At 35.7% G+C, this 20,997-nt stretch overlaps 2 protein-coding genes across 2 annotated transcripts in view; both read left to right on the top strand.

Annotated features, from left to right (window-relative positions):
• LOC107296043 (mRNA-decapping enzyme 1A-like) overlaps positions 1-2,859 on the top strand; it is a 20,079-nt gene extending 17,220 nt beyond the window's left edge. Inside the window, exon 8 of the mRNA XM_015825383.1 lies at positions 2,518-2,859. Coding sequence (XP_015680869.1) covers positions 2,518-2,598 — 81 coding nt within the window. The 3' untranslated portion in view covers positions 2,599-2,859. The remainder of the gene's footprint in view (positions 1-2,517) is intronic.
• Positions 2,860-10,284: 7,425 nt separating this feature from the next.
• TKT (transketolase) overlaps positions 10,285-20,997 on the top strand; it is a 34,983-nt gene continuing 24,270 nt past the window's right edge. Inside the window, exons 1-4 of the mRNA XM_015825386.1 lie at positions 10,285-10,457; positions 15,132-15,249; positions 16,010-16,123; positions 17,838-17,935. Of these exons, the coding sequence (XP_015680872.1) occupies positions 10,351-10,457; positions 15,132-15,249; positions 16,010-16,123; positions 17,838-17,935 (437 nt within the window). The 5' untranslated portion in view covers positions 10,285-10,350. The remainder of the gene's footprint in view (positions 10,458-15,131; positions 15,250-16,009; positions 16,124-17,837; positions 17,936-20,997) is intronic.

Below are 20,997 nucleotides of genomic sequence, written 5' to 3'. Positions count from 1 at the left end.
CAAAAGAAGCATAGAGTGGTGGAATATAATTTAGGTTTTTAGAAAAATTTTTCTTTTTCTTTTCTTTTATATATTTTACCTACTCATGTAGAATAATATACTTTGTGGAGTTAGAGATACTAATATTTGTTTACTTATATCTGAATATTATCCTGGGATTAGGTTTGGGAAGTCCGGGGGGGTGGGGGGTGGGGGGTTTTTCATATAGCATTGTGTAACATTTGTGATGTTTTTTTTTATGATGAAAAATAATAAAAAAATTTATATTGAAAAAAAAACATTGTATACAGATGTAAAAATAGCAATTCACTGAAATACAGTACCCTAGTAATAACACTGAAATTATTCCATGTTAGCTCATATTTTGCTGCCAGGTTTGTGCACAGCCTGCTGTTTCTTTTTTTCTTCACGACCACTGTTAAAACAAAAATCTTGCTGACTTTGAAGGGAGAAACATTTTCTGAACACAGAGTGAACTGTCAGCAATTTTATATTGTAATAAAAGTAAAGTCATTTTTTTCAGATTCCTGTCTATTGTTTTGAGGATATACTTTGCATTGCTTTAATTGAGATTTAGACTGCTTGCCTTATGTGTTGTGTACCTTTTTTGTTCATCAAAACCCTACTCCTTTTGATAATCAAGGTTCGTGGGGAAAAAAGAAAAAATTCTGTATTTTCTGTTTTGGCTTACAACTTGTCAGTCTAGGATGTGCAAGATTATCTTTTCCAAAGCTAATTATGAATATGAATAATTCAGAGAATATTTATTGTTGAACCTTAATTATAATGCAGCAAAAATGGCAGGGTACAGAAAAAATACTAAATAGATGTTTCACTGGATGTAACTGAATTCAGTGTTCTTTGAATTTTAATTACAAAGCAACTAAAGAATACCATCAAAATATTGATAGTCTTTAAAAAGTCAGCTTGTGTGATTGCGCAATAATCAGTGTACAAACAGTAATCTGTGGTCCAGAATATCTGTTAAACTCTTAGTAATCATATTTATAAAGGAAATTGTTTTAATTATTAGAATTTGTAGTGCAATCCTGGCTTAGCTCAGTAATATTTATATGACAGAATTTATTTGACAGAACTATGTGCAAAATGATCCATCTCCAGAGATATAAATGTAAAAACATGTTTGTAGTTTCTTTTATTTTTAAACATCAGAAAATAATCTAAATGAAAAATTTCTGAACATCTAAAAAACCAAAATTCTTCATTTTGGGAAGGATTAACAGAATTCAGATTTCTTTAAATTTTGCAAAATATCATTAATCCAAGAATACAATTTGGGATTATTATGATCTAAAAATGGATCTAAAGCTTGATTGTGATCTAAGATGGCCTTCTGATCAGGTATGCAGGATACTGAAAACAATTATGCATCTGCTTTAGAGAATCACTGATTAGGCAATATTGATTCAGGAATCCTAATTAACTGTTCTTTTTCTGATATTTCTTTTTCCACCATCATCTTAGAAAATTTACTAATCAAAATAAAATCACACCATGTCTTGCATACGTACTGTCATCCCTTACATAGACCTTACCCACTAATGTTCTTTGTAAAAGCTGTTTACCATTAGTATATACATATACATATACATAAACACACTATTATATTTTGTAGTATACACAGGCATATTTTATTTTTAAATTTTGTATAATGTTAAATTGATCATTCTGTGATTGGGAAGAAAAGATATATTGAACAGATAAATATATTCTGATGGGCAAATATTTTATTGCTGCAAATGTATTGAATTTAATATTCTGCATGTGCTTACATAACTCATGCTCAGTTCATTCATTAGATTTTGTTTATTTGTTGTACAAACTATTGTCTAGTTACTAGTGTAACACTGATACAATTCAAGTATTGTGTAAGATTTCAAAACATGTAATCTATTTGTGCTGAATTTGCAAGCTTTCCTGCTCATTTGGCTGAATAATAATAATAATAATAATAATAATAATAATAATAATAATAATAATAATAATATAATGATAATAAAAAGTTGGAAGGGACCTTGGAGGTCATCTAGTTCAACCCCCTGCTCAGGCAGGAAACCCTATACCATTTCAGACAAATGGCTGTCCAGTCTCTTCTTAAAAACTTCCAGTGTTGGAGCATTCACCACTTCTGGAGGCAGGTTGTTCCACTGGTTAATTGTTCTAACTGTCAGGAAGTTTCTCCTTAGTTCTAGGTTGCTTCTCTCCTTGATTAGTTTCCATCCNTTGCTTCTTGTCCTGCCTTCAGGCGCCTTGAAAAATAGCTTGACAAGAAGGGTCTTGTGCCTCTGTCTCAAAATCTAGTCTTGATAGCATTGCTATGTATCATTGCTGGTAAAAGCTTTGTTCTTGTTTCTTTTTTCTTTGACCATCTGAATTCTTCAATTTGTTCATTAAATGTGTTTCCCAGACCATACAATGCAAATATGTATTTATTTACAAGTTATATTATGAAGTATTTATCTCATTGGCCTGATTATATTCTTTTCTCTCTCTTAGAATGATGCAAATTTTCTTAATACTCTACATGAAGTCTATTTACAAGTCTTGACCAAGGATACTGACAGCATCAAGCTATAACTGCAATGAATTGAATCCTACTGACCACCTATCTGCTTCAGAAACATGCCTCTTCTGTACAACTCTTATATTTTAAAAACTTTTTTTTGAGTTCGTGAAGTCTTTTTAAGCCTCCAAGGAATACTGTTCCTTAGAAATATTGTATAAATAATGTTCTAAGAAATGGTGTGGTTTCACTGTGACCAGTTACCAGCAGGATTTTATTTCTGTATGGGAAATACGGTCTTATGTTTAACAGCACATTTTTCGTATTGTTTTAAGCAGTGTCAAATAGTTGATATAATTCTTTACCATATACACCCTGAATGTTCAGGATAACTAGATGAAGAACATCAGCAGTTTGATGTTGATCAAACAGCTTCAAATTTAAGGAGCCATGGAAGAATTTAAGAGGATATTTCTAAGGCTTTATGAAGAAATGGACATGCAGTATAACATTTCTGCTTTTAGCCTTAACATAGTAACAGGATGACCTCTGGGTCCTATCAACCATAAATTGGTTTGTCTGTATGCAGAATATGCATTACTTTTATTAGGAATATATGAAATATGATTTCCTTTGAACAATACATTCAGTATGCTTTGTCAGAGATATATATATATATATTTAAAAAAACATTTTTAAAAATTATTTCAGTGGAATATCATTTTTTTTCCTATCCAGGTCAAATGCCAATTTTGGTATAGATTTTCCTGTAGAAAGGTTGAAGTGTTTCTAGATAAGTTGTTGTTCATTTACTGTTCGGAATAGTATTAAGAACTCTCCCTAAACTTGCATTATATACTGCTGTAAAGATCAAACTTCTTCCCAAAATAAGTCAGAATCTGATCTGTTTTATATGCTGCTATTGGTCTTTTGTGATTTCTATTTATTTCGTTCTAGCATGTTACAGTAGCTAGCAATACTTAAGTGATAACATATACTCAATTTACTCAAGCAATAGCAATGTAAAGGATAGCATTTTTAAAATTATGTCTTTGTTTTATATTGTGAAACGTAATTTTGTAGTCAGTTTAGCCATTCAAGTTGCACTGCTTATTTTTCAAAGCATGATTGAAATGGAGGAAGAGCATAGTCTTCGCTCTGTATATTATGGTATATTTCTGTGAAGCCATTAAAAAAGGTAGGGCTGGGGGAAAAAAAAGTATAGCCTACTATATAAACCCCATTGTTTCAAGAGAATCTGTAACAAAGTTCTGGAGTAAATTTTACTGGTTACTCTCAAAATGTGTGATAATGAAGATGGCATCATTATCCAGTTGACATTTCTAATTCATCATTGACGTTTTGATTATTGTGACTTCATCACAAATCAGTGTTTTTGATATAAACAGTGTGTTGATTTTTTTTTAACCAATCAATATGTATACTTAGATTTTGAGTGATTTTAGGTAGAAGTTTTTATGTTTAGCAAACTCTGCCTTCTGAAAGAACCTCTTCAGCCTTTGAAAGTGTTTCTAATAACAAAGTATTTTATATTGGTTATATGTACAAAATTCAGGGAAATATGTGTATAGCGACACATATTTGACAGGCTTTAATAGTGAAACTCAAAAGTATCTTTTCAGGCTTCGTAGACTTTTTATAGAAAACCAGAGCGCTCTCTGCTTGTACACTGGATCTGTTGTAGCACACCCATATACGTATACCAACAAGTTTGCTTAGTACAGCATTCTTCCATATATAATTACAGGCTATTGTCAGACTATTAAAACTGAATTTTGTTACCGTGTTTTTTTATTGACAAGAAAGAAATACGCAGTCATGAATTTATTGTAGAAAAAAAAACCCTCAGCCATAAATGTGAGATTTGCAGTGATGAAGCATATGAAGTATGATAACAGTGAATGCAAGTATTATATTAAAGATATATAGAAAAAGGTTTCCTTGACATTGAATGTACTTTAAGTTCCTTGGTCTCCAAGAATTAATAAGAAAAGGAATATTGCATTAAACAGCAAAGATATATCTAGGTATGTTTGCTCCAATAAAACTTTTTTATTCTCATTTGCTATTTTGTCTTGAAAAGCAGTGCAAAAGTTAGTTTATGGCAATTCTCAATCTTTAGGACATATATAAGGATCACAAAATAATTCTCTGTTCTCCAGAGAATGTCTTTTATTAGAAGGTAGTATAAAAACTTAAGTGATTTTTAACATTTTTCATTGATGCTGAGTCCTATGCACGTTTATGTTATACATAGCAGGCTTAAGCTAGAAGGGTTGTATTATGTAATACAAAGCACTGTTAGCAGCATTCACTGTTATCACACTAGTGCTCTTATTGCTTGTGGTTATGTGACGAAACGCTTTTTAAGAATTGCTTTGACAAACTAAACTGCAGAGTAAAATCACAGATGTTTACAAAATGTGAAATCACTGGACAGCTTTAGCCTGATTACCTAAATTTTTAGTAAAAGTTTCACTTTATAATCTCTCTTATTGTTCTCTGCATGCATCGGTAACAAATGCTTAAATAACCAATTTAGGCTATTAATTTTAATTTTTCTCCTGGCAAAATATCTCTTGAAAGTAGCTCATATTTTAGACTATATTCTAAAATGAATATACACTATCTAAGCATGTATTTTTACACTGCCTATATGCAACTTCTAAAAAAGTTTAATATTTGTCTAAAGTGGCTTTCAAATATGCAGCTTATTGAAGATCTGATTGTTGTTTTGTAGGTAAAGATATTGTCTTTGAATTGTGCCTAATAACTATACATTTGTGACACACTTTACAGCATCTAAATATTTTGCAAAGGCCTAAGGCACAATGTGACACAGAAAAGCAATTTGTATTTTCAGTCTTGAAATGGAACTTATATTTCAAACTGATTAAATTTTAATTTTTCCTATGTTTGTTTTCTTGGGTCTATTGCATTCCCAGAATGTTCTAATATTATGTGTTAGCAAGGGTATAATTATTAAGGGACTTTCAGTAAAAGTATTTAATGTCAAGTGTTTGGCACAAATAACAAGAAACCAAAAAAAAACCCACAAAAAAACCTAGCAATCTCTTCTTGGCTACTTAGTTGCTGTTTTAGCATATCTTAAAGAGGAAAGTGTGCAATATATATACATATATATTTCACCTCAGTTTTTGACATATTTGCTAAAATGTTAAGATGCAATACCTTCACCTTCAGTGGGGAAAAATTGCAATAATCTTCCCCTTGCAGTTTACTTTTGTATCAATAGTATGTCTTTGTTTAAAATCCATACTATATTCAATATGTGGGTTTACTGCTTTAGTTTGCACTCCATGCTTATTGTGAGTTTGAGTAGCTTCAATCTTTATTATCTTAATAACTTTTGGAGATTATTGGGCATAATATCCCAGTGGTGCAGCACCTATAACTGAGGAATTGCAATAAACATATGACCTCAGTTTCCTAGGTCTGTGGACATAATAGAAAACACTAAAGGCCATTAAGGAAGAAATACTTGTGTATATAGTATTCTCTTCCCAATCTCCTTGACTGTAATATAACTTGTTTATGACTCTGTGCACAGTTATTGGTGAGATAGCTTGTTGGAATACATGTGGAATCTTTGATCTGTTGATGCTCCTAGGATAGACTGAATTGTGCCTACTGGTTTTCAAGCAGTTTTTAAATTGTCATCACAATGCATCAACAGTTCAGTATATGGGTATGTAATTTGTGCCATCATATTATGTTGGCAAATATTAAGTTATTGCATAAATGTTTTAAAATGAACATTTTCAGTGGAAATTTTGTATGTTTTCAAATATATTTTTGTAATAAAAACTCAAAAAGACAAAAGTTTCAATCTGTCTGAAACTTTCTTGGTCATAGTTTACCTTTGTGAGAAAAAGCTTAGGCAGGCAACATATTGAAATCTATCAATTGGCTTTCTAAATAACAATCCGGAATCTGAACAAAGCATTTTTAACACCCCCCCTTTTTTTTTAGTATCATTTCCATTCTCTTTTATGGCGTTTGACATAAAAGGGTATTAATTTTGGTTATCTGGTAAAATATTGGTCAAAGATATAATTTAACTTCATTATATTTAATGTGCTGAGCTATGCTAGGTTTTATTCATAGGTCATTATCCATATCACTACAATTACTCCTCATGAGAATTAAGACCTGAACTGTGAGCATGTTATTTTCCTTCCTTCTGCATTAAAATGAAAAAAGCAACACTGACAAAGGATATAGGCTTGTGAGTGAAATGCCAATAAAATGCTAATAAATGAACCATTGTGATTTCATGATGGATTGTATCCAACTGCATTCTTCTACCCTCAAAACAGAAAGCTAATTAAAATGCCTTCTGTAATTTCCTATACTTCCTAGATTTCCAGATAATCCTGGAACTTAATGACCAGGCATTCAGCAACCATTCGAAATTCCAACAGTGCTGACTGAAGTGACTTGCCTGTACTTGAAGTTACGATTTGCAGCATATACGTACACACACAGATGTCACTGCATAAAAAAATTGGCACAAAAGTTTGCCCGCCCTTGCAACTGACTACAGAGACGCTGCTACTGCCCCATTCACCTGCCTTTCCCACATCTCAGCCACCCACCCAGCCAACCAATGCAAGCAAAGTTGCTGCAGCCCGAGGGCCCTTGGGCCTGCTTCCCGGTCTATGACAATTTGCTGCAGCCAACTCGTCGCAGGGCAAGAGTTACACTGATATCAAAGAAATGTTGGAATAGAATCATTAAAGGATGAAAAAGGGACAGAATGAAATGTGTTGACAAAAATTAAAATAGTTTACTTATTTTAAATAATTGAATTGTTAAATTGTCCTGTGGCGAATGGGCTGTGGTGAGTTGTCCCATGGTGAATTGCCTGTAGTGAGTTGGCTGCAGCAAGTTGTCCCATTCTGCTGCTTCCTGCCCTGCCAGATCCCAGCGGTCTTTGGCTTCCTCCCCCTTCAGACAAATGTGGGAGGTATAAATTGCTCCACTTGCTTTTTTATTTTTCTGCAGCTGCTGACAGGAGCATCTAGCCAATGCAGAGGCCACCTTCAGCATTTTGCAAATAGCTGCCATTCTTGTGATCTCTCAGAAGGATCCTTTTCCCAAGTTGCTTCCAAAATGCCATTAAGTAGCCTCTGTAGGAAGATCACTCCTTGCATCAGCCGAGTGCTCTTTTGGAAAGGCAACCATGATTATATAATGAATTGCATCGGATAAAACGATAAAACTGTAAAAACCTATTTAGAGCTGGCAGAAACAAATATTGAGGGTATAATTACTGTTAGAAGAAGAAATGGGGGGGCTTCATTTTGAAGACAAAGTAGGAATTTTGTCAATCCACGTTAATTACTACAGCTTACCCATTGATACCTATGCAGAGTTCTCAATTCTTTATGTTTGATTAAAAGTTTTAGAGAACATAACAGAATAAACAAAGAAAATTAAGAAAGGCAAATGTGTAGAAGTATGGAAATAGAAACTTTATTTTCAGTAAATATTACAAAGTTCTCTAGAGTTCTCAGTTCTCTATTTAGGAACATGAATCAGCTTCTTAATATAACATAGGAAATGACAGATCCAAACAACATGGTGGATTTCTTTATTTCCATTTTTTAAGCATCCTAATTCCAAACTTTAAGCTTATTAATTTCCTATATTTCAAAATTATAGTACGGGATTGGTAGGGGGAGCAGATCATGAGGTTAACAAGTCTACCAAACTGAACCTTGTGTCACAAATTTGTTAAAATAAATACTGAAGTCTTTGAAGAAGGGACACAACCGTTAGCTTAAGACATTGCATGTTAAGGGTTGTACCATATTTCATAGGCAAGTCAAGAACTATACTCCCAAAACGGGCATGAGCAAACATGGGTGGAGGCTATTCTTTTTCTTTAACTATTGTTCACACCGTACAATACTTGCAAATTCTTCTCTCCCACAAAAACGGTTACAGCTTTTCTTGCACTTATAGAGGCCTGTGACAGACTCAGCATTACAGCTGCTCTTTGATAAAACATTGGACTTGTGTTTTCCCTTAGAGCCAGCAAGCTACAGGGTTGATAAAACCCCAAGCATTTAATTTTTTTTTGTTGGGTTTTAAGGGACAAAATGGCTAAAGTGCTGGCCTACAAAACAGGAGACTGAGTTCTCGTCAGCCTTATGCAGCAAAAACCAGCTGGGTGACTTTGAACCGGGCAATCACTCTTAAAGGCAACTCATCTCACATGGTTGTTGTGGGGAAAATAGGAGTATTGGTGCATTCACTACCTTGAGTTATACGTGGAAAAAATGCTGAATAAATATTTTTTAAAAATGAATATCCTTTCTACACAAAAATAAAAAAGTCTATAAATAAGGGTGTTTGGGTATGTCATCAAGTCTCAAAACAGATCTAAAATATTACACCCACTCAATCTCGGGAGCGGCCTAAACAGGTAGTTTATTCTTGCTGCATCAAATTGGGCAAGGAAGTCCACGGCGTGTGGATTGTTTTTTATGTGGCTACATCAGGCTGAGCATGGGAGTTTTTTTTAATTAGTATGATCGTTTGCGTGGTTAGAGAAAGTGAATCAAGAATCAAACAACAGTCTTTGAAACGTCTGCACAAGCCGGGCACTTCCGAGAACTACACTTCCCAAGATTCTTCGAGGGGAAAAAAATGGCAACAATCTGAGCAATCAGTACGAAGGGTCAGAGGCGCAACTTTCATCTGCTATACAAGGAAATAGTAGATTACATAATTACCCGTTGAAACGTGTATTTAAAACTAGGCAAAGCAATACAGCAAGCGCCAAGCTGTATCCATAAGGACACCCACGCATCTGCGGCCTAGGGTTGCCAGGTGTCCACTATTTGAGTGGACAGTCCACTTTTTTCACATTATGTTCACTATTTTTTTTCACAAAATAGTGGACATTTTTTTTATTCAAAAGCTTTATGATGAAATGGTACGTAATCTAAAGCTGTACAGTCTACTTTTTTTTACTACTTAACCCCGCCCCCCGCTTGTCCGCTATTTTTTGGAAGCAGACCTGACAACTGCCTGCCTAAGCTAAGATCACCGTAAACAATGAAAGCTACAAATAAACACGCGCTGCATCGGTCTGCGGCGATAACACTAAAAGAAGGGCGAGAAGCAAGACATTGTTGCTCCCTAATTCGTAGAATAAAAAACTAAGCGTCTCTTGGGTCCTCGCGGGTTTAAAAATTACCCCCTCCTCCCAAAGAAAGCGCCCCACCAGAAGAAAAAGCAAGAGGTATTGGAAGCAAAGAAATGCACGCCAGCGGCTAGTGACCAGTGTTTCTCAACCTTGACAATTTTAAGGCATGTGGACTTCAACTCCCAGAATTCCACAGCCAGTGGCTGTGGAATTCTGGGAGTTGAAGTCCACATGCCTTAAAATTGTCAAGGTTGAGAAACACTGGGCTAGTCTCTATTTCTCTCTCTCTCTCTCTCTCTGGCGCAAAATGCCCGCGAGGCTGGGGAAATCTCTGCAGGGCGCCCAGGGAGCGAGTCCCTCTGCGCTCGCGCCGTCGACATCGGAGACCCGGCCGCGACACCTCGCGCCACGCACACACACACCCCCGGAAGCGAGGCCGCGCTCGCTCCACGGCCCGCTTTCCCGCCAGGCCGGCCCCGCCCCTCCAAGAGGCAGCCGCTCTCTTTGGCCCCGCCTGCTGCCTCGGCAGGACTTGGCTGAGCGGCTCCGCCTCCCCTCCGCCAGTCTGCCTCTCCAGCTGCGGTCTGTCACCCGAGCTCGCTGCCCGTCGCGTTCCTGTTTCTCCATGGAGGATTACCATAAGCCCGATCAGCAGACGCTGCTGGCCCTGAAGGACACGGCTAATCGCCTGCGCATCAACTCCATCAAGGCCACCTCGGCGGCCGGCTCCGGGTGAGCCAAAGGGGGCTGGGAGGGAGAAGGCGGGCTGCAAAGCGCAGGAGTGGCGCGAGGCACACGCCTTCAAGGAGGCCTGGCATCGCGGATGCGGGGAATCTGGCACAGCGGGAAACCCTGCAGGCGTCGGGTGCACTCCCGTGTCTCTCTCTTCCTCTCTTCCCACGTGCCGTGGAGAGGAGGCTTGCCCAGCTCTTGCACAAGAGCGTGAGAATTGGGAGCATCGTTCAAATTGCAGGAAGAGGCGGGCGGGAGAAAAGATGGTGGTGAAGAAAGCGTGTTTTACCTTTCGATCATCCTCCAGGTCCTCAACCGGAGTACCACTCTGCACCGTTGCCTAGCCAAAAATCCCGTGCCATCATCCTGGTGTCAAATAGATGTTCAAAGCAAAGTGGCTCTTTTCCTTCCTTCCTTCCTTTCCACCAATCTCATTCCTAGCAGGTCAAACAAATCCAACTTCTGAAAACAGGAATCATTAAGATTTTTTCTCTGACCAAATAAGTACCATTATGCCCATTTGTCTCACACTTTTGCAAAACCTTCTTTTCCTCCTTATATCTAGATTGCTGAGTGTTGATGTGTGAAAGAAATGTTGGCATTGTTTGGAATTCATCTGCCACAATGGAACTTTAGAGCTAACCCAGAAATGGTTAACTATTAATGCCTTTGCCCTTAAAATGAATATCTCTGGATTATAATCTGACAATACTGTCATTTTTTTAAAGTGGGATATTTCTTCCAAGAAATGTATCACCTTGCAGCATGACCAAGTTACGGTGACTACTTTTTACACTTGTCACTATTTCTTAAAAGAAAGTGGACAAAATAAGATAATGATTTAGGAGAGCTTGGGTTGCACAAAAGTTTCAAGGCTGCCTGTGGGGTAAAATTGTATTTTGAAATATAGTGTTGAAACAGATTTAAGTGTGGTTTATGTTTCATAATACCTGCAATGAAGAAATGTTGTTTGAGAACCTTATACTGTCAGTTTCAACTGTCATTTGCTGCAGTAGATCATTATTTGATCATAAAAGCAGATGAGAAAGTTAGGTATAGTTGCAGATAAAACATCTCATTTATCAGTTATTTTATTTGTATTAGCTTGTGTGGTAGAATGTCAGGGGAATGTCGGACTTGTACAACTCTCAAAAAAAAGGCATGAGAAAGAAGCTCAAAAAACCCCTTTACCTTGATTGGGGTTAGGTAAAAGTTGAAACAAATTGCTTGACAAGCTTTGAGGATTCTGTCACGATGTCTTAAGTTTTTCATAAACTCCTAGTGACTCCTAGCAATGGTTAGCAAGTTCTGTATACATATTACTGTTTTAAAATGAAAATCTTATTCTGCTTTAGAGTTTTTGTATTTTGTTATCTGCTTATTTTTCATGTGGAAAAGTAGGAAATGTATTTTACAAATAAGAATAAATAAACAATTTAAGTTCTAATCTGTTTACATTTGATAAGAAATAGCTGCAAAGGGATGGATTGTTACCTCTTCATTCTTTCTGTCACAAATGTGCATGCTGCATTACATATAGTATAGGATATTGGCCCATTTCTTTTATAGAAGGTTATTACTTAACTTGTGAGAAGTTAGTGGAAAAATGAAGAAACAGGAAATTGCTTCCTCATTGTGAAGCAGGATTATGGTGCTCTTTTGGAGGAAGTTGTACTGTATTTCATACTGTTGATGTGTTGCAATAGGTGTATCAAAATAGTATCCATTTTATTTTCTACAGCTAGATTTCCACAATTGTTAATGGGCTATGTGACAGGCTTGTAGTTTTTGTATGATATAGTTGGACTGAAGGGAGAAGGGTTAAAAAAACTCCCTAGCTACACAAATATGGGAGTTTCAAGGAATCCAGTGTGGCTAGCAGCACCTACTTTAACTGGGAAAAAGCATGGATAAGGCTTTAACAGAGTCTTAGTGTTTTTGTTAGGCTCTTATTGGTGTGGCATCATAGGCAGTCTCAATTGTTGCTTCCTTTGTTAGTGTCTGAAATGATGCATACTTGTTGCTTATTGGAGGTGTGCATCTTTAATCAAGTTTATGATGCATACTTGTATGGTAAATAGAAGCTCATATAAAAGTTCTGTATGCTTTCAGGTTATTTTTCATTTCCTTTGGCTATTTTTCTCTTAGCATAATTTCCCCTGCCTCTAGTGGATTTCTGCTTAGTCAACTGTGCGGGTTAAACAGGAATTTTAGTATGCAGCTCTGTTTGATTTGGGTGTGTTGAAAGTGCTTTTGTGTTAATGCAAACAGAATTTGATCCTTGAATGACTTGTTATTTCAGAGAGTAAAAGAATAATTGAAGGAGTATTTTAAAAGAAAATTTTTGTAAGATAATTTGAAAAAACCTTATTTTTAAAAAAATTATGTTTCATATATAAATATATAAATCATAGTTTTCACATGAACTTATGATTTATTAAATTTCGAAGCTTAGATAATACCTTGGTTTATAAACTAGATTCCAATGATGGGTGGAGTCAAAATAAAATCCATTTATTCTGAGACATAGATTTGAAATACTTCAATTCATTTGAAAAACCTTGTAATAGAAATTGCAAGTCCTTTTTTTTTTGTAACTTCAGTTTTCCTGCAATCAAATTCTAAACTGATATTTCAATCCATTGCACTTACTGGCATTTGCATTTCTAGTGATCAGAACTATAAACAAACATTTCCTAATGAGTAAATTAACTAGTATTCAATATTTTTTATTAATTTTAAATTCATTTTAAGTGTCAACAATATTATAGGTCTTCTACCAATGTAAATTTTAAAAAATGTATTAATCTAAATATAAATGACCAGAGCTACATTACTTACAACAGTGCAAAAATGAGGTCTACTACACAAAAGCCTATGCCATAATAAATATATTAGTTTTTAAGAGTCAATTCTGGTCTTGGATATTGTCTGTTGTCTGATTTTTTTGTAAACTCTTTTAATCTGTGTTTTTTCCTTCTACTTGTTCACCAATAGGTTTGTTAAAATCTTTTCCCCAAAGCAGCAGTTCTTTAGAGAGATGGTTAAGTATAATATTTGTAAGATTTAAGAAATGGGCATTAAGCAAGCATGTTAGGATTATTTATTAACTGCCATGAATAAATACACCTACTAATTTGTGATGATTTCTGTCTGAAATTGAATTTCTATTGTGCAAATACTTACCAAGGGATGGACACTAATCTTTATTTACTTGATGTGTTTTAAACGTGTTTGCATGTGTTTCAAAAATTAGTAGCATGTGTGGTGTTTATAAGAGGATTACTTAAGGTACAATATAAAATTAATACAATGATCACAAACATATTTTATAGAGTTATATTGATATTGTGACTTATTTAACATGAGTTGAAATATTGCAGTGTTAAAATGCTAACAAGTAAAAGAAATCAAATTATGCAATATAGTTATCCTATAAATAGGGTATTTTACTAAGGTAGTACAGAGTAATGGTTAAGTCCGCTAGCTTATCTGAAGTTACACTGAATCATTACAAAAATATATTGCTTATTATATAGGGAAACAAATCTGTAACCTGCAGCATGCCTTTCTAGGCAGAAGGTTTTGGAGAGGTAGATTTTACCTGTAGCAGACAGTTCTGAAGGTAATGAGGAGCCAAGCCATAAAAGGCTTCATATTAAAAAAGAAAATAGTTCATGAGTTGAACATAGAAGCCAACTGGCAACTAATGCAGCTTCTGCAAAATTGCTGTTCGCTGTATTTATTCTGTTTTTTCCCAGTCAGAATGTGGGCCACTGCATTTTTGGGTCAGCTGCAGTTTCCAAAACACCTTCAGGGGCTGCCCCGTGTAAATTGAATTGAGGTAGTCCAAGTGAAAGATGATAAGGAAAGGCATTAGTTTTGGCCAGTGCATGCAACGACTGGAGATATTTATGGGGTACACCTAAAAGAAAATTATAAATGTAGAGCAATAAACATGCAAATGGTAATGTTTAAAATGAAGATAGTGTTTAGAAAGTGAGAGAACATATTCATACTGAGGGTATTTTTTGCATGCCTCTTTTACCAATCTTGGAAATAAACTGGAAAATATGTATATATAGTTAGGGTTTGTTGTGTTCTTGCTAGGAGAAGAGGATTTCCCCTCGCTAAAAATAGTACAGAAAACATAATATATATATATAAAATACGTTTAATATTTTTAAATATGTTTATTGTTAAATATGTTTTCTATAAAAATATTATAGAAAGCAGGATGTATTTATTTATTCACTTATTTATTTACTTTATTTATTTGATTTTTATCCTGTCTTTGTTACCTTATAAGTAACTCAGTGTAGCGAACAGAAAGAATACTCCTTCCTCCTCATATTTTCCCACCACAACAACCCCGTTTAACTAAAGTAAACTGTTTATTAGGTAGACTTCATTAACACAGCAATTGCTGATTCTGATGGTACTAACAAAAAGAAAGGTGCTGCTGTCTGTCCTGTTAGTGAAGGTAATATTTAAATATCCATTTTAGATGAAATAAGACAAGAATCTTCATTCACTTAAGATAGCACTATTACATACATGATGTGACATATTTTCCGGTAGAAGACTAGAAAATGGGCATGCTGATATTTCAGTTACAGAATATTACTTGACAAGAAACTGCTGTTGTAAAATTTCGTGTATTTTGACTTCCAGCCACCCCACATCATGTTGCAGTGCCGCCGAAATTATGTCTGTGCTGTTTTTTCACACTATGAAGTACAAACCACAGGACCCCAGACATGCCAGCAATGACCGATTTATTCTCTCCAAGGTAAGAGCTAGAACTTTTTAGACAGTATATTTTCCATTTTTTTCCTGCAGAATTTTTATATAATGTTATAAAAACATGAAAAAAAAATTCTGTACTGACTTCTGGATTTCTGACAACAAATCTTTATTAACCTGTTAGGACATTGATTTAAATGCAGAAAAATTAGTCATCATTTAATCCAGTTTAGATAGATGGGGTAAACTGAGTGATCTTTACATTCTTTGGCAATTCATTGTGGCTGAAAAAATTAGGAACGGTCTTAATCCTGTTGGAGAGAAACGAATAAGCAAATCAGAAAGTTTCATGGATTATATATTAAGAGTTATTTGGGATTCTGTATATAAATAAAATAAATAATTGTTATGGCCATTGTCCTCTCCTTAGCTTCTTTTGAGTTGGCCATCTTTGCAGTTGTAGATGCTACCTCCACTGTTAATTTCTTTTATTGTTCATTAACTCGGGGTGATTTTTCCATTGTTTTTCTTTCCCATTTCTGAGATGTATTTCACTATAATTTATAGAACTGCTGTGCTTATTTTCTATCAAACTACTGCCCTTCTGTTATTATTTTACGTTGCCTTTCTCAATTTTTCTGTCTTCTAAACTAGCTAAACTGGACAGGAATTGTGTCATGTGGTTGTTGTTTTTTGTATATTGTTTTGCAGATTATTCTAATTGTTACTGTGATACAGTTGTTTCATGGTTCTATGTTCTTCCTAAGATTCTTTGTAAATCCTAGATTTTTGTTTTTTTCTTGTAGGGTCATGCAGCCCCAATCTTGTATGCTGTTTGGGCTGAAGCAGGCTTCATTCAGGAATCAGAGTTGCTGAAACTGAGAAAAATTGATTCCATTTTGGAAGGACATCCTGTCCCTGTAAGTGTTTTAAAAAACACGAAGTCTCCTTTTAAACTGAAGTTTCAGTGATTTTTTTTACAGAACCTTCTATGCAACATGTGTAGTGATTTTAGCCAATAAAAATTAACTCACGAATGCAAAAGTGGATTGAATAAATAAGGAAAATTAAGGAGTTTTCAATGAATTAAAGCAAGCTAAAAATTCTACTGTTTTTAATTGATTAATTAAGGAAAGGAAGTGCTTGTTATTCACAAACATATGTTAAATTAAGTATTTAGTGGCAAGTTACATAATAAATGACATCATGAAACAAATGACATCATTTATATCAATTTCATTGTAAAGTCAGGCAAATTATGTGAATTTCTACAATGCCAAATTTAACCATTGTCAAACTCTTATTTGGGATTTGGGCTGAGAGATGTTTTACATTGTTACCACTGCATGGTTTTGCAGTCCAGGTATGGATGTCCTATTTCATGATTCCTGATGCTTTTATTCCCTCCATATATTGCGATTGTGTATCTTGGATTCAAAACTCTAATTTGATCTTTACGATGCAGATAGTCCACGATTTACAATGCCAATTGGGGCTGAAATTTCCATAGCTAAATGATTCAGTTGTAAAGTGAAACCACATCACTTAGCAATGGCAATCTCTACAGTCCCAGTTGCCATTGAAAATTGAATCCCATAGTCATTAGGCAAGGCAACTCTGGCCAGCTTCCCACAACCAAAGTCAGCAGGGAAGCTGGCAGGAAGCTGAAAGTACCAGGCTGACAGGCAGGTAAACAGTGGTGTGAGGGAGGTATGGCAAGACTAGGGAGGGTTCAAAGAGGTGTGCATGAGGCATTTTGAGGATCAGGAAAGATGTGTGAGTGGCCAGTGTGGTGGGAGTGCAGAGGGCATGAGTGTGCAGATGGAGGAGACTTATGTCAGTGATGTGCAACTTTCCCTACCAGCTTCCCCATTGACTCTCTGGGGAAGCTGGCAACAATGGTTGCAAATGATGATCACACAATCACACTGCAACCAATCATAAGTGCGGACAAGATGCCTAACACTCAGATCACAATCATAGGATCAAAGGGCTCCTGGGACGGTTGGACCGCCATGGACTGCCCAAACCACCATTTGTTGAGTGCTATCATATTTTTGAAAAGTCACTGAACAAATGGTTGTAAGTTGAGGATTGCCTGCATTCCTGTAGAAGAACAAACAGAAGGAGATGTGCCCCAACTTTGTTCTGCTTTACCCAGCATCATTTGCAAAACAGCATTGCAAAATTGCAGTACAAGCTCTGTCCCTTTTGGGTATGCATGCAAAACTGCAATACATACAGAAAAGAGATAAGGCTTGTGTTGCTATTCCAACACTGCTATTTTCATCAGTCTTAACTCCTCTGGTTACTCCTATCCCTCACCCCAGCTCATGCAAAAAAAAAAAAAAAAGTTGCTGGACAAAATCATTATTAGGTTGTCCCTGGAATACCTCTAATTTTTATTCTTGATACAATCTTAACTCATGAAAATATAGTAATATGACCAGTGCAAGTGGCTTGTTTTTATTATATGTATCAATACATATATTCTGTTAATGTATTATATAATGCTGGCATAACATTATAAATATTCTTTGGGTATTCACGGCAAAGGATCAGAGTCTTACTATTTGTGAATTGAGGATTCTGTTTGTTGTATTGTTGCCTTCTTGCTTTTTTTTTTTTTTTTAGAAACAAGCTTTCACTGATGTGGCTACTGGATCGCTTGGCCAAGGACTGGGTGCTGCCTGCGGTATGGCTTATACAGGGAAATACTTCGATAAAGCCAGGTAATTTTATTTCCCACTTGCCTAAATTTCATGAAATGGAATGATTGAAGTTCTACTTATGATTGATAGTGATATTTCCTTTCACAATCCACTTCCTCTTTTAGAGTTATTTCTAAGATTGCAGATAATGGTAACATTCTATATAATACAAAGATGAATGAGCCTTTTAGCTCTGTATGCAGGTCCTTTTCAGTTCAATGAACAAACATCAAAGTCTTCTATTAACACTTGTTACTTGAATTTGCAAACTATGATTAATATATATATATATATACACCAGTTCTTCTTAACTTATATCCTGGAATGGCTTTGCTCTTAATTTGATTACAGAACATAGAAATGCTAAAGTCATCATACTGTCTTCAGATTGCAATGATAGTTTTTCTTGTCTCCATCTAAATATGCTTTATTTAGGCAAAAACAGTTCGTAATCTTTAATTTGCATGATGGGACTTTTGTTCAAAAGATGTTAAGGAAACATGACAATGTAGAACAAAAGAGGGTATAGAGAAATAATAGAGTTACTGTATTATGCAATGTTTGTATTGCCCAAGGGAAGGAATGTTTGGCAATACATCTTTACTGGCATGAAGTTCTTCACATGTCATTAAAAATGGATATCTAAAGGCATGTCTGCACTGGAAAATTAATACATCTTACAGTGGAAAAGATGTAATTTTAAAGTGCACATTTAACTAGCTTGAAAGCATTTCTTTGAACAAAGATTGACTACTCTCACTGGTGATAGTCTTATGCTTTTCTGCTTAACATTATTTGTTTGCTATTTCTAAACAGTGCTAAAAATAGCTAGCATTTAGTAAGACTTTAACTTGACTGAGCTTAGGTTGCAAATATTTTTTTAATTTCTGCTGCCATTTTAGTATATTCATGTTACACCCACACCCACACCTTTATATAATTTGTACAGTATTTATGATTGGGCAGAATGACAAATCTTGGCAAAAGCAATACAACCTTATAAAAATAATTGAAAAAATATGCACGTGCCCAAACTATAATTTGTAATTTGTTTTAGTTCATGAAATACTAACTCTGTGAGAAGATCATTTGAGGTTTCCAGCTATTTTACTTTATATGCCTCCTGAATCTTTAGCAGCTGTCTGGTAGATTAAAATTGATGATGCCTTATCCACAAGAAAGACAGGGCTTTTGAATTTTAACCATTTTAGTGTAGAGGTTTTGCCAGAAAAAAACTCATTATTCTTCCAACCAAGACTTGAAATGGCAATATCCATATTAAGTAATGTCAAATTCACATTACCTGTCAAATCTTTGGTCTACCTACCAGTAGTCCTCATAATATGTAGGAATGTGCAGATGATTAGAAGGTACTTGCTTTGCCACCATACTGAGCAGGTTTTAAGTTATTTATGAAGCAATCTGGTCTCCTTACTTCTAAAAGTGAAATAAAACAGTCATACAGAGGATTGTGGAGTAACCCTTTTCCATACTATTGGCCAAAGTGCTTTCGGATTGGGATGCTGTGGGAAGGGTCCACCAAAGGCACCAGCCTGATGCTCCCTCCAATGGTCTTTCAGATTGGGCAGCTTTGGCGCATGCTGACCAAAGCTGTTCAGTCTGAAAATACTTTGGCTAGTCTAAAATCCGCCTTCTTCCAAAGGACTGGCCCACGTGGTTTGAGGATAATGAATTGCCTTGTCAAGTTGAATCTTGTAACAGCTTTGATCAAGAGAATCCTGTTACGTCCACAGCACAACATTCTTCATGAAAGTGAAGCTCAGTCACTACAAACTGGCCTAATAATCTTTATTATTTTGTGATAAAGGTGGAGAGAAAATACCGTATGCTTCCTTTGAACATTATCTCCAGACGATTCATGCTAAGTAAACAAAACCCTTTGCTGTATTAAAAGACAAACCTGGAGGGAGTATTTCTTCCCAACCCAAAGGCTATTGCAGGCTGTTACCTTCAAAGCTTTTGAAAAGCACTCCCTTTTTCCTTTGAAGTCAGGCTGATAATTGCTTTATTGTACATGAGTAATATTTATTAATACAACAAATGAATTAAACAAATACTGCAGCCATGCAACATTTTGCACACATTGTTGGAATTCAGAGTCATCCTATCCAGTACTTGTTTGTGTTAGCCAACAGAATAATTAATATTTTATATTATCATAATAAAGTATGTACTATATTATATTTATAATAGCATCATAATGTACTGTAGTCAATTGTATGGCTTCTATTCTTCAGATTCTAGGCAGCTTGCAATTATATAAAAAAGTCCTATCACTGCTAGCCACCTAAGTGGAATATTCCGCCCAACGATCCAGCAAAAAAGCAATGCCATTACACATGTCCTAATTTTTAACAGGGTGGAGGCCATCCTGAACTGGGGGAGGCAAGCTGTTCCAAAGTAAGAGGAGTGCCACTTAGATAATCCTCTAAGACTCCTACAGTGCTACCTCTCCTCGCTGCAATGTACTGGCTGGGCGGATGTTTCTGGAGCAGGCAGTTTCAACAAATAGGTTTTGTAAATACCAATTAGGCCTGAAAGTCTACTTGCAACTAATAATGTATCCAAAGTATAGGTGTTGCTTTACTAAACCGATTAACAGCAGTGAGCAGGTAGGCAGGCAACAGCATTTTGTGCCAGCTGTAGTTCCCAGGTCCTCTTTAAGGACAGATACTTGGCAGAACAAATTGCAGAGGTCTAATTCCTCCAGATGACAAACACGTGAATCACTGTTGTGACTACTTCCTGGTCCAGGAAAAGTTGCAACTGGCAAACGTGACGGGATGGCTGAAGGTTTTCCTGATCACAGCCTCTACCTGCTGCCTTAGCAGGAGCTGAGTAGAAACTCCAGATAGTTCATCTGCTTATTCAGTGGATGTTTAACCCCATACACAACAATAGATAGAATGCAGGTTTCTCTATGTACAGTAATTCTAAGTTCAACCTAAAGCTTTCAGTGATTCTGCATCTAGAACCTGGGCTGTGTCTGGGAAGCCAGAAAAGATGGTTGAAACCAAATTTCCTATAACTCTTCCATTATAATGCCCACCTCACTTCTAATA

The sequence above is a fragment of the Protobothrops mucrosquamatus genome, unplaced genomic scaffold (genome assembly GCF_001527695.2).
Source record: "Protobothrops mucrosquamatus isolate PMUCROS unplaced genomic scaffold, P.Mucros_1.0 scaffold2613, whole genome shotgun sequence".
Lineage (NCBI taxonomy): Eukaryota > Metazoa > Chordata > Lepidosauria > Squamata > Viperidae > Protobothrops > Protobothrops mucrosquamatus.
This window is presented reverse-complemented; position numbering and strand designations above follow the sequence as displayed.